This window comes from Ailuropoda melanoleuca, chromosome 5, assembly GCF_002007445.2.
Source record: "Ailuropoda melanoleuca isolate Jingjing chromosome 5, ASM200744v2, whole genome shotgun sequence".
NCBI classification, from domain to species: Eukaryota; Metazoa; Chordata; class Mammalia; order Carnivora; family Ursidae; genus Ailuropoda; species Ailuropoda melanoleuca.
In genome coordinates, this window is record NC_048222.1 from 63,394,118 (window position 1) to 63,421,618 (window position 27,501).

General features: G+C 43.1%; 1 protein-coding gene across 1 annotated transcript; it reads left to right on the forward strand.

Moving 5' to 3' along the window:
* Window positions 1–12,157: 12,157 nt before the first annotated feature.
* On the forward strand, window positions 12,158–27,459 carry NDUFAF1 (NADH:ubiquinone oxidoreductase complex assembly factor 1). Its single transcript, XM_002913208.4, has 5 exons — window positions 12,158–12,406; window positions 15,611–16,259; window positions 19,983–20,168; window positions 26,171–26,245; window positions 26,785–27,459. The coding sequence occupies exons 2-5, from the start codon at window positions 15,687–15,689 to the stop codon at window positions 26,932–26,934; spliced, it is 984 nt and encodes a 327-aa protein (XP_002913254.1). The 5' UTR covers window positions 12,158–12,406; window positions 15,611–15,686; the 3' UTR covers window positions 26,935–27,459.
* Window positions 27,460–27,501: the final 42 nt, after the last annotated feature.

The following is a 27,501-nucleotide window of genomic DNA, read 5'->3' on the forward strand; positions in this document are numbered from 1 at the left end:
GAGAGGCTATATTCTGTTAACCACTCCATAAGTCTCTCAGATTCAGGCCTCCCTGGCTGTCACTGCCCTTTCTGCTATTAGAATAATTGTATCTACCTGGCTTCTGGTAGTTAAGTGCTGCCACCTGGCCTCTTGTTTCAAGTTCAATCACCCCATTACTGTTGTGAGCCTAGTTTTATACCAGTCTCTCCTACTGTCAGTTCTGGCCTGCATTTTAAGCATGTAGGGAAATTTCAGTGATGCTGGTACACCTCTTTACCATCTCATTCCCTATGGCCTTAGTAAGTCAAGTGTCCTCTTGATCTTCCCATGGAACATAATCATTCGGTGGGATTTCCAGCTTTCCCACAGTACATCTACTTCATCGTGCTTCCCTGAGATTTTATTTTTTATTTTTTTTAAAGATTTTATTTATTTATTTGACAGAAACAGCCAGTGAGAGAGGGAACACAAGCAGGGGGAGTGGGAGAGGAAGAAGCAGGCTCCTAGTGGAAGAGCCTGACGTGGGGCTTGATCCCATAACGCCGGGATCATACCCTGAGCCGAAGGCAGACGCTTAACCACTGTGCCACCCAGGCGCCCCTTCCCTGAGATTTTAAATCTGTTCTTACACTATCTGTCTTGGCAGTTCCGACTTTTTTCCCCTTTGTGTGGGTTGTAGTTTTTCATGCTTCTAAGAGCCATTCTGTTAGCAAATTTGCACCATTTCCTGCATTCTTGGCAGAATGATAAATGCTGTATCTCAGGAGAATGCTTCCAAATCAATAAAAATTCTCCCTAACCCAATTTTATGATCTGGTCCTCTTTTTTTTTTTTTTTGAAAGATTTTGTCTATTTATTTGACAGAGACAGCCAGCGAGAGAGGGAACACAAGCAGGGGGAGTGGGAGAGGAAGAAGCAGGCTCCCAGTAGAGGAGCCTGATGTGGGGCTCGATCCCATAACACCAGGATCACGCCCTGAGCCGAAGGCAGACGCTTAACGACTGTGCCACCCAGGCTATGATCTGGTCCTCTTGATGAAGCATCTGCAGAATCCAGTCCCTTGTTACTCTCCCATCTCCTGCCATTTTATGTGTGGCTAGTTCTTGCAGCTCCTTTGGGGGATAGTCCCTTAATGAGTCCCCCTTATGAGGCCCCATAAGTCCCTCACTGCGTTATGTAGTGCTTTAACCCTGGTTATCAGCGTAGTATCTAGGAGGGAGGTAACAGCAATCTTTGAGAAGGGTACATGCAGTCTTACAGGGTCTCGTCTTCTGCATTGTCTTCAGATGAGACGGAAGCACTGGATGATGGGCAATTTCTGCAAGTTCAGAGGGTTTAGGAGAATCTGGGAATTCAAGATCTTTAGGGGTACCAATCAGATATCTCCGTCCTACATGTCATGTTCCCATTATTTCCCAACCAGGGTCTTTGGCCACCTTGCTTTGCTTGGGAGTTTAACATCATCGGATCTTAGACTATTCTGATGATTATCCTGGGCCTCAGCTTTCCCTGCCCTGCCACTCCAGGGGATGAAGCCCTCTTCATATGCCATTAAGGGGGCCCTCTGGCTCTCACACTTGGCTTTCAGTCACAGTGACCCAATTTCACTATTCTTACAGTTATTATGGCCCCCATATTTTATCTGATACATCCCACCAGCTAGTATGTTCTCTCCTTCCGGCATAATATCCCTATTCACCAATGATAAAATATTTAACAGTTGGACCACCAGATCTTCATTTCCAGCTGTGTGTTAAGTGACCCTGCTTCTAAACCTCCTTTTATTGCCTGCTTTCTTGGATCACTCCTAGCACCAATCATTATAGGTTGGGTTCTCCAAGAAGCAGACTCTGAGAAGGAGTTTAGTGTGCAGGATATTTCTAGGGAGTGTCCCTGGAAATTGACAACCACAGAAGAAGGGGAAAGTGGGAGAAGTTGAGCTGCAGTGTGTATCTGACAACAGCGTCAACTAATCACATGGGTAATCCAAAGCCAAAATAGACGGTCAGTTGTCCCACATTGGGCTGAAATGGCCAGGCCTTTATCGCCCTGCCTCAATCATTCATTAGATGTAGACCACGTGGGAAGGCTGTGACCTTGAGCATAGTGTCTTTCTGTAGCTTAGCTGGACACTGAAGTATCTGAAAGCTAAAGGCCATCAGCTGGGCCAGCAAGTCCTCCTTACTGGATGTCACATCTCTGTGTCCTTCTGCACACTGAGGCATAGAGAGGTTCCCAAGGCCACACAGTAAGTAATGAAACATGTCTGATCGAGGGTGGTGCTCTTAACTGCTGTCAGCAATTCTGTGCATCTCCCTGGTCTGGCAGACCGGAACTACAGCCTGCTTCCTTAGAGCAATCAGGAACCAGCACACTGGAGATAACTTTAGTGTAAAGCAGGTGGAGGAGCAAGATCATAAATGTGGTCAAGGTGGGGTAGGAAGGTGTAAACACAGTAGCCAGGAGGGGGGCTAGGCAAGGGAGAGTTTTCTTTTTTTAAAGATTGCTTGCTTGCTTGATTGGTTTGTGAGAGAGAAAAGGAGAGAGAGGGAGAAAGAGCATGCATGTGCACACACGTGCGCCCGTGAGCAGGGGAAGGGACAGAGGGAGAGGGTGAAGGAGAGAAGCAGACTCCTAGATGAGTGTGGAGCCCGACACAGGCCCGATGGGGGCTAGGTCTCATGACCCTGAGATCATGACCTGAGCCGAAATCAAGGGTCAGACACTTAACTGACTGAGCCACCCATGTGCCCCAAGGGAGAGTTTTCTTTTTCTTTTTCTTTTTTTTTTTTTAAAGATTTTATTTATTTATTCAACAGAGATAGAGACAGCCAGTGAGAGAGGGAACACAAGCAGGGGGAGTGGGAGAGGAAGAAGCAGGCTCATAGTGGAAGAGCCTGATGTGGCTCGATCCCATAACGCCGGGATCACGCCCTGAGCCGAAGGCAGACGCTTAACCGCTGTGCCACCCAGGCGCCCCCCAAGGGAGAGTTTTCTAATGCATTTCCAGAGCTGCAGCAGAGAGGGCCTCTGAGAGCTACCACATCCTGTCCATCACCCTGGTCACAGTCTCCTGGAAGCCCATAAGTGACATTCCAGACTTCCACAGTTTGGAAAAAATGTTGCTTCACAGCCTCCAAATCCATCTGCATTGAAGGCCCTGTTCTCCAAGCAGCCCCCTAGTCCCAGAAGGCTTTCCCTCGTGGGAAGAGGTTGTATTGCTTGGCTGACACAAGTATTCTTGGCAAACATACTTCTCATGGTAGGTTGTTAGTCAATCTTATAAACCATTCTGTCTTTGGTTAGTAGGAACTGGCTCCCCAGCATCTGGTCACTTTTCACTGATGAACTGAGCAAGCTGACTTTGAGGAGAGGTGAGAGTGGCAGCCTGGGGAGACTCTGAGCTCAGCGTTCCTCCAGTCATAATACTATGCTTTTCTTGCCCAGCTCCTTCCTTCTTCTCCCCCTCCTCTTACTCCTCTGCCTTGGACTGGATGACTCTACTTTTCAAGCTCAAATCCCCTAACGTCCCATTGTGTGTATGAAATCATATTTTCCTACCCACTACTCTCACGTACTTGTGTGTTTCTGTATTACCACTAGAGGATGGCATGGTAAAACTCCGTTGCTGCTCTGTGCTCTGGTTGTTGCTGTGTGGGGTTTTGTTTGTTTGTTTGAAGAGGAAGAATATGGAGAAAAGGAGAAAGAGGAGGAGGGAAAAAAGAGGAAAAGAGGAAATCAAAGGGAAAGGAAGAAGGTCAATTCCTGATGCGCTGAGGGCAGAGCTTAAGGCCAAGGTTTCTTTCAGTGTCTCCTCTAGACTCTTTCTTTATTCATTCAACAAGTGTGTTTTGGATGCCAGCAAGTGCCACACATGTTTCTAGGTTCTGTTCTCTTGAGTAAAGTATAATTTGGAGAGTTGGGGAAAGAATGTGAGGCATGTTTCAGTCACTTGCAGTCCCTTTTAAATTTATGTTTTGAAGTACAAAATTAACACATGCCCATTGTAAATAACAAATCCAAATACAGAAGTGTATTTCCTTCCAAAAAAGAAGCTCTCACCCTCATACCCCTTCTCTCTCAATCTCATTCCCCAAGGATAACTCCTAGGACCAATTTGGTATATGTTGTTCCAGACCTTTTGCAACACGTAGGCAAACACATCCAAAATTAGGATCGTGCAACGTGTATTATCTTATAATGTAACCTCTCCCAGCAGTGTTAGACTGGCTTGACAGCCAGGCCTAGGGGTTCTCGGGGGTCTGAGAAAATGCTATGTGAGACTACAAGGTAATGTCTACCACCATCAGCCTGCACGTGTGATTAAGTTGTGCATGTCCAGTGAGACCTGAGCTTCCTTGCATTTAAGTGTTCCCTCTGCTAAGTGAGAACTGATTTTCAGACGTTATGAAGTCAGCCCTATCTTTGGCCTCTCTCGATATAGCTGCGTGATTCATAACCTTTTGTTCCTACCTCAGCACACATAACAGATGCTGTCTATCTTTGATATGTACATACCTCCTTACTCAAAACACACACACACACACACACACACCCCTCAAGAAAGTGTGTCAGAATGCCAGGGAGTGAACGGGATGCTTCCATAAGGATAATCTTATATCTTTTTTTTTTTTAAAGGTGTTATTTATTTTGAGAGAAAGAGAGAGAGAGAGAGAGCGTGCACAAGCAGGGGGAGGAGCAGAAGCCGACGGAGAGAGAGAATCTTAAGCAGACTCCTCACTTAGTGCAGAGCCCGATGCAAGGCTCCATCTCATGACCCTGAGATCATGACCTGAGCCAGCCGAAACCAAGAGTCGGAGGCTTAACCAGCTAAGCCACCCAGGTGCCCCAATAACTTTGTATCTTTAAAATTATTTTTATAAGTTAATTATTTGCTGACTTTTTAAAGTATGATTATTCATTACTTGAGACCTACATCAAAAATGATTGTAACACACTCAGAATCACAAATACAAATGAATTCTGTAATTTAAATTCTTACTTTATCAAAAGCCAGACTTTGTGGCTTATTTAGCAACACAGGATTCCCTGACTTACACATTCAGGTGTCACACATTCAACGGAGCACCTGCTGTGTGCCAGGCCCTGAGCCAAGGAAACAAGGGTGAACAACACACTGTCCCTGTTCACGATCTAATAGAGCGGTTATTGAACTTTACGGAGAAGCATGGCAAAGCTTATTTTCACTCGGGCGAAGTCCACTGTGGATGTCAGAGATGCTCTAGGGCCACCGTGCTCTTCTTGTTGGATTAGTGACGCACGGTGTTTCAGTGGTGGGCATCCATCTCAATGTACGCTGTCACAAAAACTGCAGCAGGGGATGAGAACGCTGGATGGTCTTGAATCTGAAATGAAAGGCTCGGGCCTGAAATTGATAAATGTCACTTCTGCTCCTGATCCATCGGCTAGAACTAGTCGTATGATTACATAATCGTAAGGAGGCAGAGCAGTGTTATCCTCCAATGTGCCTGGATGTTGATGAACACTAGAAAATTCTGCCTTATATTAATATATAACAATATATTAATAATTATAGGACTTGGTCATAACACATTTCATTTCTTACTGTGGGTCCCAGTAAAAAACTCTTTGAGAAACTGCTCGACCGCTTCCTTCCCCCTCTGTCCTCCCACACCCTGCAATCATCAGAAGTGCACAGAGTAAGCAGACCTGCATTGAGGCCAGTTCTGCCACCTCCCTGCTTCTGTGACCGTAGTCAGCTCACCTAACCTCTCTGAGCTTCATTCTCCTCAGACCTCTGCCTTATGAGATTGTGGTAAGCCATAAGAGACATGATATCGTAAATATCTGGATCCAGTGTGAATTTGGTTAGTAGAAATCGTCACCATTCTGTCAAGCAGAACTCTTACATTTCTCTAGATATTATGTCTGTTGTGTAACTCCATTCCTTTGGTCCTGTGTGCTTCCTTCCCTAGATTGATTTTCCTCCTCTCATCTGCGTCTAAACACCAATCCTTCAGTACTCAGATCATGTCCTTCCTCTAGGAACTGCTCCCCAAGGTGAGCAAATAAGCAGGTACGATACAGAGGAGTGTGGATAATGAGCATGTACCCTGTAGAGAGCCGGCAGATGTGGTTCGAATCCCAGCTCCACCACTTCACCAGCTGTGACAGGCCTGTGGCTAGCAAGTGACTTGACATCTCTAAGACTCAGTTTACTCACCTGTGAAATAGGTATGATATTAGTACCTACTTCTCAGGATCATTGTGAGGATTAAAAGGGAAAATGACCCCTAAATGTTAAGTTCAGTGTCTGGCCCGTAAATGTTCATGACACCCTTCTCTGGGCCACCCCTGTACGTGGTACCTGCCTCTACTGTAAGTCCCCTCGCATTGTGCTGCTGTTACTTGTTTGGTGCCGTGCCCTCTACTAGACTATCTACTTGTAAGCACTGTCGCAGAGTTCGACAATAATATCTAGCTTTTTTTTAAATATCTAGTTTGGGATTAAAAAAAATCCCAAAGATTATGCTAAACACTTTACATACATTATCTCACTTAATGTTACTATTTTTTTTAAAGATTTAATTTATTTATTTGACAGAGAAAGCACAAGCAGGGGGAGCAGCAGGCAGAGGGAGAGGAAGAAGCAGGCTCCCTACTGAGCAAGGAGCTGGATACGGGACTTGATCAAGGACCCCGGGATTATGACCTGAGCCGAAGGCAGACGCTTAACCAACTGAGCCACCCAGGTGCCCCTCACTTGAATATATTATACCAAGTGAAATAAGTCAGACACAAAAGAATAAATATTGTATGATTCTACTTGCATGAAGTACCTAGAGCAGTCAAATCAATATGGACAGAATGGTGATTGCCGAGGATGAGGGAGCGTGAGGAATGGAGAGTAAATGTTTAATGGGTACTGAGTTTCAATTTAGGAAGATGAGAAAGTTCTAGAGATGGATGGTGGTGATGATTACCCAACAATATGAATGGACTTAGTGCCATCAAACTACATACTTAAAAAATGGTTTAAATGGTCAAATTTATGTTATGTAGATTTTATCACAATAAAAAAAGCATACAGACTTTGGTGAAACCTGATCACTAATCTCTATTTGAATAATATAATTTTATAATTTTATGACTTGTTACTTCTCCCCTTCCAGTTTCAGTCAGTTCTATTTCTGGAGCTTTTCTAGGCCTTAGTTTCTACATCTGTACAATGATAATGGTAACTGCTTCATGGGCTTGTTTTGAATATTAAACATGTTAACACATGTACAACACTTAGAAAAGCACCTGGTACCGTGTACATGCTCCATGAATGTAATGAGAGAGATATTATCATCATATCTCTTGTAATAAAAGATTTGATTTTCCATCTAAATTTGCATTTCTTTTAATTTTCCTATTTGCTCCTTACTCCTTTAAAATCAAGATTCTATGCAAGCTGCTTAAGCTGTTCTCACAGAGACTATGAGCAATATTAATGTATAACCACTGTTAGCCTTTTAAATATTATGATCCTTGGAAGGTTTAATCTATGGTAAAATTTATACTTAATCCTACTTCCCATATCATGTTTATTAATCTCTGGCTTTCACATGCTGATTCCAGAGTAATTCATAGTTCTGTCTCCATTATCTAGGACTTCTCTGTCCAATATGGTAGCCACTAGTCACATGTGGGTATTTAAAATTAAACTCATTAAAACGTTTTAAAGATTTTATTTGGCAGAGAGAGAGAGAGAGAGAGATCACAAGCCAGGGGAGCAGCAGGCAGAGGGAGAAGCAGGCTCCCTGCTGATCAGGGAGCCCGATGCAGGGCTCAGTCCCAGGATGCTGGGTTCATGACCTGAGCTGAAGGCAGACGCTTAACTGACTGAGCCACCCAGGTGCCTCTACATTATTTAAAATCTTAAAAATTAAAAATTCAATGCCTCATTTATACTAGTCACATTTCAAGTGTTCGTAGCTACATGTGGCTAGTGGCTACCATATCAGACAGCACTGATACAGAACATTTCAGGGGTGCCTGGCTGGCTCAGTCGGTAGAGCACGCGACTCTTGATCTCAGGGTTGTGATTTTGAGCCCCACATTGGGTGTAGAGATTACTTAAAAATAAAATCTTTAGGGGCACCTGGGTGGCTCAGTTAGTTAAGCATCTGCCTTCGGCTCAGGTCATGATCCGGAGCCCCAGGTCGAGCCCCATGTCCCCATGTCGGGCTCCTTGCTCAGCTGGGAGTCTCCTTCTCCCTCTCCCTCCTCCCCTCCCCCTGCTTGTGCTCTCTCTCTCTCACTCACTCACTCTCTCTCAAATAAGTAACAAAAATATTTATAAAAAAGAATATTTCCATCATCATAGAAAGTTCTATGGATTTAGGAGGTCTCTGCCTATTTGCCTGCATTTCTCATTGATCTACCTGGATGTGCCATTTTTATTAAAAGAGAAACTTGACCCAAAGTTGGCTAAGCTGCACACTTACTGCCCAAACTGGAATATGTTATTTAGGATTAGAGTCACCTATGAGTAATAAACCTGAATTAGCAGTGGCTTAAATAGGGAAAAAGTTTATTTTTCATGTTAAAGTTCAGATGTAGGCAATCCAGGGCTGTTTTGTTGGCTCTCATCCACAAAGTCCTCGAGCTCCCAGGCTCCTTCCTGCTTTTTACTCCTTCTGTGGGAGGCTGCCCTCATCCTCATGGTCCAATATGGAGTTCTGTCATTTCCAAGTTCTACGCGTTAATATGAAAGCAAAAGGGAAGGAGGGAGAAGACACATGCCAGCTGTCTTTTAAGGAAAGCTCCTTGCAGCTATCCCAAGACAGTTCCACTCCCATTGGTAGCTGCAAAATAGGTGGGGAAATGTAAACTTTATTCATCTGTCCAGCTAAATATTCTATTGCAATAAAATGGTCAGGAAACAATGAGCAGTTTTCCCTTCATGGCTCAACGCCTGAATACAAGGATCAAGCCTGGAAATGCCAATCAGAACTGAAGCTATTAAGTGTGTCCAATTCTGGCACCCTGACAAGTGAGGTTTAGCTAGAAGCAGTCCAGGTTGAGGTCATTTATGATGGTATGCTAGCTGGAGCAGGCCTTTCTCAAATCCAAGTCAGGAAGGGACTGTGATAGAGCCTCCCGGCTTGTGACCGTGACTGTAAAGGAGAGTAAAATCGCCTCAGTGTGACACGACTGTCCTGCTCACATGTTGGTGGAGGATGGATTGGGGTTACCTACATGGGAGTCAACTAAGACAAAAACCATGGAAAAAGAACATGCCTGGGGTTCCTGGGTCGCTCAGTCAGTTAAGTGTCTGCCTTTGGCTCAGGTCCAGATCCTGGGGTCCTGGGATCGAGCTCCGCCTCGGGAGTCTGCTTCTCCCCTCTCCCTGCCCCTCCCCCCTGCTCGTGCTCGCTCACTCTCTCTCTCAAGTAAATAAATACTTTAAAAAGAAGAAAAGAAAAAGAACATGTCTGTGTTCAGAAGTTTATTAAAGTGGCACCAGAAAATGCTTGGTCTTCATGCTGCAGGTAGGAATAACCCCAAAAGAAGAATAGAAAATTTATTTTGTTTCATGGAAAATATGCATAAACACTCTCAGTTCTTTCTAATTACGTGACCCTTCTCACCTAGTAGTCTGGTTTCCCCAGGAGGAGAGACAGTCCTGGCTGTAGATGGCCTCAGCTCTCAAATTGGGCCCATTCTTTGCTGTAGATGAATAAATGGAAATTCTGTCTTGTTATTTCTCCTCTTGTGAAGTTGCTTGGCATGAAGTAATCCTCTGTGTAAACAGACAATATTAAGTTCCTGGATTAGCAAAGCAGAGAGCGAACCGTGGGTCTGTAGTGACATCACCATGATCCCAAACTCCCATGAGGTAATTTTCCTTTCTGAAATACTTCAGTTCCTTTGCCTGGATCATACCCTCATCATCCTTAAACTTGATAGGACTCCACTGAGAGACACAACTGTTGTCGAATAATATTGAAAGATTCTTTGCTGACCTAGGTCACCACAGCCCTTCCTGAAGGTTTTCATGAAATTTGTCTTTTGTTTGGCCTCTTGAGGCAGTACCCGCTCTGTGTCTAAAATTGTGCAGATTACTGTAGAAAATATATATTTTAAAGTATCTGACAAAATCACTACTTTCAAGGTTTTTACCCTCCTGTTCAAGAGAAAAGGCTTGTACACATAAAGCAATGAATGAGCAGGTTAGTCATGTTTATAATCTAGTTTTCACTTGACCATAATAGTGCCAGCGTCACAATATAAAGCATAAATATTATAAGGTGTCAGAAGGAGAGCAATCATTATGAGATGAACCCATTAGGGAAAGTTTTTAAGGAAAAGTTGGGACTTAAGTTGTGTTCAGAATAGGTGGAGTCAATGTATCAATTAAGACCTCTTGGTTGCAAGTGGTAGAAACCCAACCCAGATTAATTTAGGTAAAAAGAATTTATTGGTGCTTAGAAATCAGGGGAAGACGAAATGGCCAAGCCATGGGAAGGTAACTGATGAAGCTGGGCCTCAGGAGCAACTGGAACTGGCAATATAAATGCTGAATGGGTCTTCTTTTATCTTCCCATTACTGTTTCTCTCTGTACCTTGATGTTATTTTCTCTTGCTGCAAACCATTTTTCTTCACGGTGTTACCAGTCAGCTCACGAGCTCCACAGGAGCCATCAGGGTTAAAAGGACTATTTTCCAATTTTACTTCAGAAAAACCTGGGAATCACCTGATCCACCTGACCACTGGGCCAATCAACTAAAGTGGGAGGAGGAGGGGGTCATAAACCCTTGAGACCAACCGTTTGGGAGCAGAAGAGGGAGAAATGCTGAGCAGACACAATGTTAACTGATTATGAGGAGGAATGGGTGTGGTTTAGGCAGATACCGGCTGGGATGAGAAATCGTGGATAAGTATGAGTAGCATAGATGCAGCAGGAGATTATGGAGGGCTTAGAATTTATGCAGTGGAACGTCTGGAGGCCCAAGGAATTTGGAGTTCAGCTCTGGGTGCCACATTTTAAAGTAGAAAAAATACAAACTCTTGTGTTCAGTGTAGGGTAATCAGTAGATTGAATGTCAGTTTGTATAAGGGCAATAGCTATGGGGTGTATCTGGGCTTAGAGGGAAGGAGTGAAAGCTCAAAGACAGCAAAGAGAACTCAGTAGGATTTAGGGTAGGTGAGAAGAGGTTTTAAAGCAAGGATTTCCAGCTTAGAAGGATGTGGGCATTTACCGAAACAGGGAACATAAGAGGAGTAAGGGTAAATATGATACATTTAGATTCAGACACTGAATTTGAGATGCCCGTGTTGTATCCCTCAGCTGGAACGGTTGGAGGTTGGAGATGTATGCTGGGATTTACCGGAGGAGATCAAATTGTACATAACTCATATCCAAAACTAGTAAAGAGGAAGGCACAGTCTGGGCTATGGAGACAACCCGCATTTAAGGTTGTGGGAAGAGAGTCAGTGGAGGAGGCAGCTGGGGGAAGGTTCCAGAAGGTAAGAGAACTAGGCAAGTGTAGAGTCTAGAAAAGTCAAAAGCAGAATTTCAAGGAAGAAGAGGTGGTGGAGGAAACTTGGAAAAGCCAATTGTGTTTGGCGAGGTCTTAACCTTGGAGAAGAACGGAGTTAACTGCCAGGGGTTACAAATTCATTCAGATACTTGCTGAGAGCTTAATTCCTCCTAGTACAATGCTAATTGCTGGGGACAGGAGGAACAGCACAGTTCTGGACTCAAGAAGCTCACAGTGTGGCAGAGGAAGCGAGAAGCGAAAGAATACTTAACATACAATGTTGAAAGTGCCCAAGCCTAGGTGTGCCCAAGACACAATGAAGTGCTGCGGAGTGGGCGGCCCGTCTGGGGGGCTCTCGGGGAGGCCCGGAAGGACAGTTTGCGGTCCAGGGGCTTGGTGGGTCTCCTAAGATTCCGAGGGGACGATTCCAGGGGATCGGGTCCTCTGAGACCATGGACAGCTCTTTGGCGGTTGCGGGGAGGGGCGGCATCGGGGGACCCTGGCGCCCGGGGGCGAAAGGACGTTCGTAATATTTGGGTCCTATTTGAAAGATGCGAGGTGGAGTTTGCAGCCTGAGGGAGGGTTGCAGAAAGGGAAGGAGAAAAATCTCTAAATTCTTCCCGACTTTCTCACAGCGCAGAAACGATCAGGAGGGGTGGAAGCCGAGCCCTCTGGAAGGCTAGTCGTCGACCAAAAGCCTCAATTCGCGGGACTCCGGGAGCCTAATTACTCTTCTCCCGCCTGTACCTCGGCCGGAACTCTAGTGCCGTAAGGCCTGGTTGGGCGCCGGACCGGAAAAGCGGATGGACCCACACGAGGAAAGCGGAGTATCCGGTCAGGAAAAGCGGGGACCCGAGTGGAAGCCGCTCTCGGGCGCCGGCGGGCAGTGGGGGCGACGCGGCCCTAGCAGGTGAGGGTTGAGGGGGCCTCCTCGCTGCGACATGGTCTGGAGCCCTCCCTCGAATCAGATCGGCAGTTAAACACTGGGGCTCTAGAGTTTCGTTTTCCTTCTTAGCAGCTGTGTGACCTCCAGTAGTTTATTCTTGGAACCTTCTTTTCCTCGTCTCTGTAATCGGAATAACAACAGTACCTCTCAGGCTTGTTGTGAGGAGTCAATGGACTATACTTGCAACGGTTTCGGGCGCGTGGTCGGCCCTGGATATACAGTCTTGACGAAGACTGCTCTCTCTTAGCTCCGTGGGTCACGCTGCGGTCAAAATTGACCAACTGCAGCCCGGGGTCATCTAGTTGATGGGTTTTACTTTATTGGCAAAAATACGAAACAAAAATTTATAATTAAAGTTATATTGGAGAAATAACTGCCCTACTGAGTGCTTGGAAAATATGATGAATATTATTCATAATCCCATCATTCTGCACACGACTTTAAGCCTTTTTTTTTTCTGCTTCAGATCTTTTTTTTGGTACACTTTTATGTTTGTAATATTAGTATATATGCAGTTTTGATTCCTCCTTATTTGCCACTTAGTAGTGTAGCCTGTGGGTGGGGTTCACGAAAATCATTTTCGATTGTACAAATCCCATATTACGGGATTATCATTCGTTTCCCCAGTTCCTTCATATGTAGAGGTAAAATTATTTAAGCACAATCGGCAAGGGAAATTGAAATATTACCTATGATTCCAGGACCTCAGATCAACTGTTTTTAATTTTCCTGGTTCCCTTCTATTTTTTTATTTTATTTATTTTTTAGATTTTATTTATTTGAGAGAGAAGCAGAGGGCGGAGGGAGAAGCGGACTCCCCACTGAGCATGGAACCCTATGCAGGGCTGGATCCCAGGACCCTGGGATTATGACCTGAACCAAAGGCAGCTGCTTAACTGACTGAGCCACCCATGTGCCCCTACAGTTGGTCTTAATAGAGCTGAGGTTATTGGCCACGGATGTGAGTAGAAGTTAGGTCAGGGAGTTGGGCCTTGTGTACTGTTTTAGGAGTTTGAATTTCTGGGGGTGGGGATTGCTGATTTATTATAAGGGGAGTGCAGTCATATTTAGACAGATCCGTTTTGTTGCCAAGAAAGGATGGTTTGGGAAAGGTCAGAGTCAGGGAGGTGAGTTAGGACTTTGCTACTTAAAAGAGTGTCCAATGGGCCAACGACAAGGGCATCACCTGGGAGCTTGTTAGAAATACAGAAGGTAAGGGATATCTAATGAGTTCCAAAGGTTAAGTTAGCTAGGCAAAATCCACGGAGGGCACTCCTGGCCTGGGAGCAGCACTGCCAAGGTCCGATGCCCAGAGAGGGACTCCTGATTGGCAGTTGTTGGACTGCAAGTGTTTGTGGTTATTGGAGTAGAGAGTGGGGATGTGACTGAGGTGAGGTTGGGGAGATGAATTTTTGTTTTTCCTCTCTCCTGGTCTTTGGACCAAGACAGGAGGAAGAAAGAGAACTTGGCATTGCTCTTTTTATTCCTTTTAGGGGTAGCTGGAGTAAGTAGGAGAGAGGACTATTTAGCCAAAGTTGTTATTTTACCAGAACTTATATTGCTGATGTTTTGTTGTTTTTATTATTTTTTATTAGAGAGCTCGCATGCACGTGTTTGTGTGCACACACACGGGTAGGGGGAGAGGGAGAGGGAGAAGCAGAAGCAGGCTCCCCGCTGAGCAGGAACCCTGAGATCATGACCTGAGCTGAAGGCAGACGCTTAGCCGACTGAGCCACGCAGGAGCCCCTGTTGCTAATGTTTTCCATGTAGAGGCAGTAACATGTAATAGAGGGACTTAAGGCTAGGGTTCTGGTTCGAGCTTCCATACTGATTAGCATTGTGAGCTTAGGCAAATCACTTCACCTGTTGGTGTCTGTTTCCTAGTGTCAGTGCATTCAGTGAGATAATATATGTCAGGTGGTTTGAGACTATTAAGAATGGCATTTAAGGGGCGCCTGGGTGGCACAGCGGTTAAGCGTCTGCCTTCAGCTCAGGGCGTGATCCCGGCGTTATGGGATCGAGCCCCACATCAGGCTCCTCTGCTATGAGCCTGCTTCTTCCTCTCCCACTCCCCCTGCTTGTGTTCCCTCTCTCGCTGGCTGTCTCTATCTCTGTCAAATAAATAAATAAAATCTTTAAAAAAAAAAAAAGAATGGCATTTAAATGTGATGGTATTAGTGTTATTGTTTAGGTTCTAGATTTGAGGAGCTCAGATAGTGACTGATAGTTCAAGCCTTGCTACTCAAAGTGTGGACCTTAGACTATGAGCTTGTTAGACATGAAGAATCTTGGGGATTTTATCAGACTTACTGAATCAGAGAACACTCTTATACCCGTTATTCCATCTGATCTTCAGAAGAATCCCCTAAGGTAGGTAGAGGACATGTTAACACAGCCTTACCCCTGAGGAAGTGGAGACTTCAAAAGATCAACAGCTTTACCTGAGGATAAAGAAGTTGATTAGGGTTAGCAGTCCAAAACTGCCAATATTCACAATACTTACAACCTAATAAGTGGGGATGTTTCTTACTCGACATATAGTGCACACTGTAGTCCCTCTTTTTGTACATGAAGTGCTAAAATGTTGTCAGTTAGCCTAGGTCCAGAGTGAAATAGTTGAATATTCTATTTTAGGAATCAATGATTTCTTTAAAAATCCAGCATAAAAATTTGCTTTAAGATTGACACGACCTGGGGCACCTGGGTGGCTCAGTTGGTTAAGCATCTGCCTTTGGCTCAGGTCATGATCCCATGGTTCTGGGATTGAGTCCCACATAGGGCTTCTTGCCCAGTGGGGAGCCTGCTTCTCCCTCTGCCTGCCGCTCCCCCACTTGTGTGCTTGCTCTGACCAAAAAAAAAAAAAAAAAAAAAAAAAAAAAAAAAAAAGGATTGACACAACATTTTGAAGCGTGTAATTGAATTATTTTGGGATCAGTAATTAACTGCATGAAGGGGGCCTATGTTTCTTTACCTTTTGGCATTTTTTCACAAGGCAGTGGGATGCTTTACATACAGTGCAAACAATATTCTTCCCATAGTAAGGCGCTGGGTAAATATTTACAGGATTAGAAAATAAGTTCAAATCAAAATACATGATTTGTGTCGCATTTGAAATTGTGATGCATTCATTGCTACCCTGGTAACTGTTCAATGTCTTTTCTGTTCTAGGTGGAATTGGGCTATTTGCTGAAGCTTCTTTCCCTCATAGACCAGGGAGAAATTTACATTTGGACTTTATCTTACCATGGCTTTGGTTCACAGATTACTGAATGGCGCTTACATTTTCAGACATTGCCCCAAGCCAAGTGCCTCATGTCCATTTTTGGGTACTCGCTTTGCATATTATTGTTCTAGTAGTCTTCAGAAACCCGAGGCTGCTCCTGGCAAAACCTCCTGTCAGAGGAATTCTGAAGGGGATTTGCAAGGACATCACCAGAGAGAAGTTGCTTTGGATATAACCTCTCCTGAGGAGAAGCCTGAAGTTAGTTTTGATAAAGCAATTAAAGATGAAATAAAGGACCATTTTAGGCGTTTGAAGGATGATATTGTGAATCATTGGATAGGCCCTGAAGGCCGCCCTCTGCATGAGGTCTTGTTGGAACAGGCCAAGGTTGTCTGGCAGTTCCGTGGAAAAGAAGATTTGGATAAGTGGGTAGTGACTTCTGATAAGACTATTGGCGGCAGAAGTGAAGTGTTCCTGAAAATGGGTAAGAATAATCAGAGTGCACTGCTGTATGGAACTCTGAGTTCTGAGGCGCCTAAGGATGGGGAAAGTGGCTGCAGTGGGTACTGTGCAATGATATCCAGGATCCCAAGGGTAAGTGAAGCCCCAGAGCCTCAGTTTTCTAGTGAACTTGGGTGAATTTCACTTTAGCATGAACTGTAGCATATGGCTTTTGTTTCTATAAATGAACACACCTGGTGGGTCATCTGTATATGGGGTTAAGTAACTCCCGGGCACAGGTATAAAGCAGAAGCGTAAGGGGGAGGTGGTTCCTGAGGAGGGAGTACTTGTTTCTGGGCATCACTTTGGGCCAGGGTGGAGCCATTCTTATGTTTGAGGAGCCCTGAGAAGTCAGACATTTGAATGCTGATTTGGGGAGATTTGCATCTTCTCTAATAGACCACAGACCCTGTGATGGCCAGGGGTTCCTTAGAGTAGATGTAGGGTCAGCCTGTGGCTTTTTTTTTTTTTTTTAACTTTTTATTTTAGAATAGTTTTAGTTTTACAGAAGAATTGTACAGGTAGTGCAGAAAGTTCCATTCCCTTCTTGGCCTTTTGGTTAAGATCAAGGGTAGTACAGAAAGTTCCATATGCCCCTCACCTATCTTCTCCAACTGTTGCCATCTTACATTGCTGTAGTACGTTTATTACAACTAAGAAACCAACATTGATACATTACTATTAACTAATTCCAGACACTATTTGGATTTCACGTTTTTCCACTTGTCCTTTTTTTGTTCCAAGATCCCATCTGGGACACCACATTACATCCAGTTGTCATATCTCCTTAGGCTCCTTAGTCTCCTCTGGTCTGTGGTAGTTTTCTAGTCTTTCCTTATTTTTCATGAGGATTTGAGAAATACCGGTCAAGTATTTTGTGGAATGACCCTCAATTTGGGATTTTCTGATTTTTTTTTTTCTCCTGGTAAGACTGGGTTTCTGGATTTTTAGGAAGAATACCACAGAGTTGAAATACCCTTCTCATCACTCATATCAAGGGCACATGCTAGCAACATGACTCAACACTGATGTGTTCACTGTGATCACCTGGCCAAGATGGTGTTTGCCAGGGTACTCCATTGTTAAGTTACTTTTTTTCTTCTTCTTCCCATAGTCTGTTCTTTGGAAGAAAGTCAATAAGTACATCCTACATTCAAGGCATGGGGTAGGGCATGGGATTAGGTTGTTTCTCCTGAAAGGGATGGTATTTACATAAATTATTTGGAATTCTTCAGAGAGTAAGATTTGTTCTCCCACATTTATTTAGTCAGGCAGTCATTTTTTTTTTTTTTTAAAGATTTTATTTATTCATTCGACAGAGATAGAGACAGCCAGCCAGAGAGGGAACACAAGCAGGGGGAGTGGGAGAGGAAGAAGCAGGCTCATAGCGGAAGAGCCTGATGTGGAGCTCGATCCCACAATGCCAGGATCACGCCCTGAGCTGAAGGCAGATGCTCAACCGCTGTGCCACCCAGGCGCCCCTAGGCAGTCATTTTGTATGGACTCACACTTCCGGTTATAATCCAGTACTGTTATTTAATGCTCAAATTGTTCTACCTTTGGCCATTGGCAGCTCTTTCAAGTTGGGTTTTGTCCCTTTGACATGCCTCCATTTTTTTGTTTTTTAGCAGTTTCTTGCAGTACAGGATACTCTAAGCACATCTTATATTTTCTCTGTCCCAACCCTGGAATTAGCCATTTCTCGAAGGAGCCCTGTTTCCTTTTTTAGGAGATCTGGGTCCTGGGTATGCATGTTGCTACTGGGTTGACATTACTTCCAAGAGCTCTCAGTGGACACAGCAGGAAATACAGGGATGTGTACCAACCCTGAGGAAGCACGTCTGTAATTATTTCTATATCTGTAGTAAACTAAACATGAGTTCATACTGTGCTCTGACTCTAATCCAGTACCGTGTGGTTCATTCTGGGCTTCTCCCTCTTGCTTATCTGTAATTTCCCTCTATAATATTGAGAAATCTGTCTCCTATCACTTACTGTCAATTTACCTACAGTTCAACCCCAGCATACATACAAAGCAGTTTCAGAGCTTCTAAATCGTAACCCTGTGAGAAACACCTTGACCAACCAGAATACAGTGTTGACATATAGTTTCTTTCGTCTTCAGCCTTACAGTTTCCAATCAGAGCACTGTTTTCCACAGTTACTTAGGTCGACTCCTTTGTCTCACCATCAACCTGTGGCTTTTTGCAAATTTGCTGACCAGGTGTTGTTCTGGGGCTTGCTGGACAGGCTCCCATGCCTGGCCTTGGCCGCAGCCCCTGGATATTTGCTTGAATATTGTGCTCTAAGGAGAAAGGCAAATGTTAGGAATGGTCTTAGGCTCCCTCTCTCCAGTTAATGATTATAGAGAAAGGTATGTGTTCTTTGAAAGACATATGCTTACAAAGATTATTATTATTTTTTTTTTTCAGTGCCTGAAACCCACAGAATGGATTTGGCCATTCCACAGTAGAAAATAATTCTACAGCTAGACGCACATTTTGGGGTATTAAAAATAGGTGATAAAATTTATTAAGTGCCCTGCCGGTCCTTGTGCTACTTTATATACATTTACACACACACACACACACACACACACACACACACACATATCCCTTTCATTCCTCACAACTCTCCTCTAAGGTGTAGTCATCCTCATTTTACAGATGAGGAAACCGAGGCTTTGGGAGATTTAGTGACTTGTTGAAGGTTATACAGCTAGTTGGAGCACCTGGGTGGCTCATTTGGTAGAGTGATGGACTCTTGGTTTCAGCTCAGATCATGATCTGAGATTGGGTCCCGTGTGGGGCTCTGCTTGTCCTTCTCCCTCCCCCACTGCTCTCCTTCCACAGCCCCCACTCTCCTGCTTGGTGTGTGCACACTATTTTTTTTTTTTTTTAAGATTTTATTTATTTGTCAGAGCGTGTGCACAAGCAGGGGGAGTGGCAGGCAGAGGGAGAGGGAGAAGCAGGATCCCCGATGAGCAAGGACCCCAACTTGGGACTCGAACCCAGGAGCCTGGGATCATGACCTGCTTAACCGACTGAGCCACCCAGGCATCCCACTCTCTTTAAAATAGAAAAATAAAACCTTTTTTTAAGAGTTATACGGCTAGTAAATAATAGTTCATATGTGAGCACTGCTATTCTTAAAATCAGGTTACCTTTGAGATTGGTATAAATAAACTCCTTTGTTCATTAACACTAAATTCCACTTTCCCTTAGAGAGACAGTATAGATAGTTAAGAATACAGAGTTTGGAGTTAAATGGCACTGGATCTACCACTTCCTAGTTGAGTCTCAGTTTCTTCATCTGTAAGATGGGGCACCAGCGATAGTACCTATCTCACAGGGTGGGGAGGATGAAATTATGCCTGCACAGTGCTTAGGGTAAGTTTTCAGTGGATGGAAGCTATTGTTATAAAACAGCAGTTTTTAAACTTGAGCTCTTTCATAGTTTTCTGATCTATAGGAAGTCAGCTGTCACGCCCACTCAGAATCCATTGCTCCATAGGCCCCGGGAAAAAGGTACATAGAGTAATTCATTTCCATTCACTGATACAAGTGAGTGCCTACTACACGTCATCACTGTCCTGGGCCAATCATGTCTTGAACATTACCTTAGAAATAGAAACCTGTGTCAGTATTTTGCACTAAAATAAGAATCATCAGATTTATCCACTTCCTTACGGTGGTAGAAAGCCAAAAGAGGCAGGAAAGTGCCTAGTGGATCCTTTAGATGCTGCAAAAGATGATGACTAACATTTTGTTAATAGTGGAAAATGAGATGAAATTAATTTTCCTTTCTGTACTATAGGGCCCTTTTGAAAGAAAGAGGGCTTATGATTGGTCCCAGTTCAACACTCTGTATCTCCGTGTGCGTGGTGATGGTCGGCCTTGGATGGTGAATATCCGAGAGGACACAGATATAATCCAGAGGAAGAATCAGATGTACAGTTACTTCATGTTCACCCGTGGGGGGCCCTATTGGCAGGAGGTCAAGGTAACAGCACAAGTCTTTATTGTGTATGAAAATGAAGTCTTGATCATGGTTACACTGTAGTATGTTTGGTTCGCTTGTTTTCTTTATTAATCCCTCTTGGAAGGTGTGGAAAGGGAAAGAAGGAAGATGACCTACGAGTGAGATTGATAGAATTGATTTTTTTCTTTCATTAATATAAATGTACGTTTCCTAACCAGTAAATATTTTTGATAAAGATGTGGCCAGGTCCATGCTAAGTCATGGGTACCTCTCTGCTCTGGGCCCAAGTAGACGTTTAAGTTTCTGCCATATCCCCTCTTCCAGGCAAATGTACTAAGCTAGTACTCCTAGCTTAGTAGAAAGGCTCCCTTAAGCGCAATAAGTACTTCATATTTCATGATCATGAAATTTTAATTTATTTCTTGGTAATATAATACTTCGTGAGAAGAAGCTTTGAGAAGTTAAAAAGTGTTAACCTGGAAAAAAATAAGTAGAAATTCAGGGAATGAATTTCAACTGCCCACTCTTTTCTTCTGTCTACTGAAAGGTTTTTAATCCATCAACTCAAAAAGTCCCCATTTTGCTTAGAGTTAAACCTAAGGGTCATTCTGGATTCCTTTCTCCCTCATCCCACATGCATCCTGTTAGCAAATGCTGTCACCTCTACTTCTGAAATACACCCGGAGTCTGACCATTTCCGGCCATCTCTCCCACAGTCACTCCGTCCAGGCCTCGGATTAATACAGCAGCTTCCTTATTGATTCCTGTGTTCTCCTGCCCCTAAAATCCACTCTCCACACAGCAGCCAGAGTGACCTAAGCGTAGTGCAGATTACGTCACTCACATGCTTAAAACCCTCCAGTGGCTTCCCCTTACAATTAGAATAAAGCCCATACTCCTTAACATGGCCTACTGGGCCTACAGTATCCAGCCCCTGACTTTATCCTCAGTCTCTCACCTCGCTCCCTCCTCCATACTGGCCCCTTTTCTGTGTGTCAGACCCAACAAGCTCTCCTCCATCTCAGAGCCTTTGTTCTTTGTGTTGTATTTGCTGGTGTGCTCCTTCCCCATATCTTCACCTGCTTCCTCTTTCCTGTCATTTACCTCTCAGCTCAAAATTCACCTCAGATGCCTGACCCCTGTAGGGTTGCACCCTCTAACCCAATCACTTTGAGTAAACACTACCCTGTTTTTGTGTTTATTTTATTTTTATTTATTTGAGAGAGGAGTGGGAAGGGGAGAGAGAGAGAGAGAGAGAGAGAGAGAGAGAGAGAGAGAGAATCTCTCTAGCCGTCTCCGTGCTGAGCGCAGAGCCTGACATAGGTCTTGATCTACGACCCTGAGATCATGACCTGGGCTGAAGTCAAGAGTCAGACACCTAATCAACTGAGCCACCGAGGTGCCCCTCTAATTTTTTCATACAGCTAATGACTAGGTAAAATTACTTTGTTCATTCACTTGTGTCTTTGTTTATTGTCACTTTCTACCCTACTGCCCTGGAACATAAATTCCGAGAGCAAGGACCTTGTCTGTATTTTTCATGGCTGCTTGCCCTGCACCTGGAACAGTGCCTGGCATATAATAGGCACTCGATACATATTTGTACACTAATAAAGATACATAAAAAATTATTATATGTAACACTTGTATACAAATAATATATATATACTGCATGCTAAAAACAAGGATTTCATATAGAAAATTTGGAAAACAGCAAAAAGGAAAAAAATGTAGTACCACTACCCAGAGGCAGAATACTTCTTGTGTGTTAGATTTTTGCTTATACTTTTTAAAAAAATTTCTTAACAAAAATGGTATCGTATTAGTGCTGTTTCATAGCATATGTTGTTCAGTGAATTTTAGATATAACTTTCTACTGAAATATTTTTACATCATTTTTAATTTCTGCATATTATACTATATAAGTATACCAGAATTTACTAGTTCATCCTCTGTTACTGTACATTTTGATTGTTTTTGGAATTTTTCACTGTTTTACCAAACTCTAAAGTAAATATCCTTATTTTCTTAGGATATATTTTTAGAAATAACAATTCTAGAATAAATGATATATATATATTTTAAGGCCTTTGGACATTGCCAAATTATTCTGTAGTATTACCATTTAATCGTTAACAATTACTTTCTTCGCTGAAAATACATATAGTCCTAATCTTTATCTGGAAAGAATAGTGGTTTGCAACAGCTCTCTTTAAATTATTGAGGGAAAATTTTGGGGAAGAGATTTTTTTTTTTTTTAAAGATTTTATTTATTTGATAGAGAGAGATAGAGCCAGAGAGCACAAGTCGGGGGAGGAGGAATGGCAGAGGGAGGAGGAGGAGCGGGCCCCACACTGAGCAGGGAGCCTGATGCAAGGCTTGATCCCAGGATCCTGGGATCACGACCCAAGCCTAAGTCAGACGTTTAACCGACTGAGCCACCCAGGTGTCCCGAGATTTTTCTTTAATTGAAGTATTATTGAGGTACAATGTTATATTAGTGTAGGGTGTACAACGTAGTGATTCAGCATTTATAGACATTACTCAGTGCTCACCACCGTTAAGTGTGGTCACAAGAGGTATTTATTTTATTTAAGATTTATTAATTTGAGAGAGTGCACGTGCATGAGCAGGGGGGAGGGGCAGAGGGAGAAGGAGAAGCAGACTCCCAATCAAGCAGGGAGCCCAATGCCAGGCTCCATCCCAGGACTCTGAGATCATGACCTGAGTTGAAGGCAGATGCTTAACTGACTGAGCCACCCAGACACCCAAGACGTTTTTAATTAAATGTTACTAATTGCTGTTCACTTGTTCATGAATAATTTTCCTGTAGTAAATAGAAGTGAGATGCTAAAATATTTACTCTGATTATAGAGAGAAAACAGAAAAATGGTGGGAAAATTATATAGTTTACTATCACTTGTAGAGAAAGAGCAACTGTGCCTTTTCATTTTATACAAGATTTAATGTTCCTTTGTAGCTCTTTTATCCAGTTAAAAAAAAAACCAGTTCCCTTGGTGTAGACAGTGGTCTTAGAGAATTAAGTGTCAAAAAGATAGAAGAGATTAGTTTGAGGGGATGGTGTGGTATGTGACACATGACACATGACAAGCAGGTAGCCTTGATTCCATTTCCAAAATGTTTTGAATACTGAGGTAGATGAAGTGCCAAACTAGGATGCAAAATGAGAACTGATGGGGGGTCATGTCCCATCCAGGTTTGTTTGACAGGAATGAAGGGAGCGGGTGAAATAGGATGTGACTGTATGTATGTATGTATATGTGTATGTATTTATTGATTTATGATTTATTTATTTAGATTTATTTATTTTAGAGTGAGTGAGCATGAGCGGGAGGGGTAGAGGGAGAGAGAATCTCAAACAGACTCCATGCTGAGCAGGGAGCCCGACCCGGGCTTGCATGGGGCGTACCACCCTGAGATCGGGACCTCAGCGGAAACTGAGGGTCCAGCGCTTAACTGACGGAGCCGCCCAGGCGCCCCGGATATGACTGTATTTTAACCTGCTGTGTGAGCAGTGTGATCTTGTGTAGTGGCGGGTTGGAATCCAAGTTTCTTTCTTTTTTTTTTTAAGATTTTATTTATTTATTTGACAGAGACAGCCAGCGAGAGAGGGAACACAAGCAGGGGGAGTGGGAGAGGAAGAAGCAGGCTCCCAGCGGGGGAGCCTGCTCCATTCCAGAACACCGGGATCATGCCCTGAGCCGAAGGCAGATGCTTAACCACTGCGCCACCCAGGCGCCCCAAGGAATCCGAGTTTTGAATTGAGTTTGTTTTTATGTCAACAAGTGCTTTTGATGATAAATAATCTGAACAGCACATTTTTTTAAACATTTTTATTTCTTGGTTCTAAAATCAAAATTTAAAATGATGTACAGTGAGAAGTCTCACTCCCACTCGTGTCCCTGTCCACCCTTTTTCTGCCCACTCTCTATAAGTGGCCACTTTCAGTAGTTTCTTGTGTAGCTTGGCAGTTTCATCATACACATATAAGCAAATGTGGGTACATACTCTTATTTTCTCCAGTTTTTTTTTTTTTTTTTACTCAAAAATAGCATACTTTGGGCATCTTCTGTGCTTATTTTTAAAATTTCAATCCTAGGGGGTCCTAGGTGGCTCACTTAGTTAAGCACCTGACTCTTGATTTCGGCCCAGGTGGTGATCTCAGGATCGTGAGATTGAGTCCAGCATCAGGCTCTGTGCTGGCCACGGAGCTCGCATAGGATTCTTTCTGTCCCTCTGCTTTCCACCCCTCTAAAAAATAAAGTAAAATTTAAATCCTGCAGAGCTTCCATATCACTATATAGAGTTATTATCCATTTTTTGTTATTTTATTTGGTATTTTCGGTTATATGGAAATCCTATAGTTGATTCTCTATTAATAGCTACTGGGTTGTTCCCAATTGCTATAAGTTTATTAGGTTGTTTTTTTTTTTTTTTTGAGGTGTTTTTAAAATTTGTGTTTATACTGTGGATTCTGTCTAGAACCTCTTCATTAGTAACATATTGTAGAGGTCTTCCCATTGTATCCTGTGTAGGTCTGCATTAAGAAAATAGCTGCATCATGTCAGTTGTATGGATGCACCATAATTTAGCCATTCCCCTATTTTTCCTTTTCCTTTTTTTTTTTTTTTTTTTGTTGCTAGAAAAAGCTACATCATCATGTATTTGTCAGAGTTTATAACATAGATTCCTAAAAATGGGGCACCTGGGTGTCTCAGTAGGTTGGGCATCTGCCTTTGGCTCAGGTCGTGATCCTGGGGTCCTGCGATTGAGCCCCATGTCGGGCTCTCTGCTCTGTGGGGCGCCTGCTTCTCTCTCTACCTGCTGCTCCCCCTGCTTGTGCGTGCTTGCTCTCTGTCAAATAAATAAAATCTTAAAACAACAACATATATTCCTAAAAGTGAGATTGGTAGGTCAAAGTTACGGCATTTCAAAATTTGCTAAATATTGCCATTAGTTTTCTACATAAACATTACCATAAACTTAGCAGCTTCAAATGGCCCGTGTTTATTAGCTCACAGTTCAGTAGGTCATGAGTTGGGGTCGGTGTAGCTGGGTTCAACGCACAGAGCCTTAGAAGGCTGAAATCAGGGTGTCACCTGGGCTGTATTCGTTTCTGGAGGCTCTGAGGAAGAACCTCCTTTCAAGGTCATTGTAGTTATTGGCCAGATTCAATTCCTATGATTGTAGGACTAACATCCTGGTTTCTGTACTGGTTGTCAGCTAAGTGCCGCTCTCAGCTCCTAGAAGCTGCTTGCCATCCTTGCCATTTCTCTTCTGTCTTCAGAGACAGCAATGGAGAATCCTCCCCCCCCACCCCCCAACCCAAGGAAATGTTCTTAACTTCTTTTGCCAGTCCTCCCGTGGGCTCAGGTGATGAAGTGGGGCCTGCAGAGGATAATCTTCCCTATATTAAGGTCAGGTGCTTTGGGACCTTCCTTGTGCAGAGTCCCTTCTCAGCAGCAGAGGTTAGGGTGAATACCTGGAAGAAGGTGTGTAGACACAGAAGGTGGAAATCTTCAGGCCATCGTAGACTCTTGCCTCCCAGTTGCGGGCCACTCTGAGTCGTACCGGTCTGCACACCGACCAGTAGTATACAAGTGTGCCCGTTTCTCCCCTTCCCTTCCCCATGTTTCCATTGGTTGTTAAATCTTAGTTACCGTTGAAAGCTTTGTGGATACTAGTTTTTGTCCATAAATGTTACAAATATTTTTTTCCTAATTTATCCTTTGTCTTTGCTGTCAGAAAGTTAAATTGTGCTCTATCATTTTTCCTTTGGCATTTCTTGCTTAGAAAGGTTTTTTTCTGTTTTATTCTAGTACTTATTCATTAAAAAAATTATATCTATGATCCAGATGACTAGCCACTTGTCATAACTGCATATATTAGGTTTATAATGTTAGAATTAATGTTAGAATTAAACTGTTAATATCATTGCAATTCCATACATAGGCCTCATTTGCTTATATTTTAGCTCTGAAGTAAATGGTTTCTCTTTTCAGATTCCTTTCTCCAAATTTTTCTTCTCTAATCAAGGAAGAATCCGGGATGCCCAGTACCAGCTTTTGCTTGACAAGGTAACATTTTCCTGTACTTTCAGTCAGAATTGTTACCTTTAGTGAAACAGAACTCCTGTAAGGATGATTTCAGTCCATTTTTGAAGATAGGCAAATGAAAGATGAAAATTCTTATCAAGGCCACCCGTTATTCTACACAGAGGTTGATTTAGACCTGTTCTGTGAGCCAAACCCCCACCTGGGTGGACTTTCCATGTGGTCATCTTTTCAGCCTACCTACATTTGTATCTTAGCTCCAAAATAAGAGAACAGTATTCCAGTTCAGGAGGGCTTCAAGGAGCCTCCATTAGACATCCACGCTGTCCTCACCAGTCTTAAGTGGCACTACTTTAAAGAGAGGGAAGAGGAAGTAGAAAGTAGAAAGCAAATCAGCCCTATACTTCCTCTTATGATTTGCTACAGCATAGGAGAACTATGGTATACTGCTAAGGGCTGAGAGTGTAAAGACCCAGTTATATTAATCACCTCATGGAACTTGAAAACTCCAGAAACAGTGTCAGTGTATGAGATTTTGATCCGCTTCTCTATTTTAAATGTAGATCTCTTCTATTGGATTCACCCTGGCTGATAAAGTAGATGGTCCGTTCTTCCTGGAAATAGATTTTATTGGAGTGTTTACTGATCCAGCCCACACAGAAGAATTCGCCTATGAAAATTCTCCAGAGCTTAACCCAAGACTTTTTAAATAGAGATGGTAATTTTGTACTACCAAACTAAGAGTAGTATTATCCATGATGACAGAGACAAAATAAAGTATTTCTTTAATGGCTTCCAACCAATGGCTGGTACGTATTCCGAGACAAACCTAAATGCTGTTGCCAAGAGGGGCCACTCAGAGGGAGACACAGCATGAAACTAGGTTCTAAGCTGTAACTTTATACAAGTCCTGATGCGGAGGTATTATGTAAAGAACTTAACTGTTTTGGGTTAAAATGATTGCTATTAGGAACAATTCCTACACGCGTAGGCGTTGCCAAAGCAGGAAGTCCTCAAGGTGACTGTTGATGTCTTTCTCCTACTCTATTCCTTGTAGGTTTCTTGTGTTCTCTAATCCATCATTTGAGGAAAGGAGATTGCTATATAGTTCGGGGATTTTTAGTATATTCAAACTTGTCAATATTTACCACAAGCTAACTTTAGAAAATTTCTTTCTGCCTTAGAAGTAACCTTGATGCCCCTTTGCAGGCACTTTTTAAAATTATGTTCAGTTAGCCTCTGTATAATCATTAGTTTTTGATGCAGCGTTCAGTGATTCA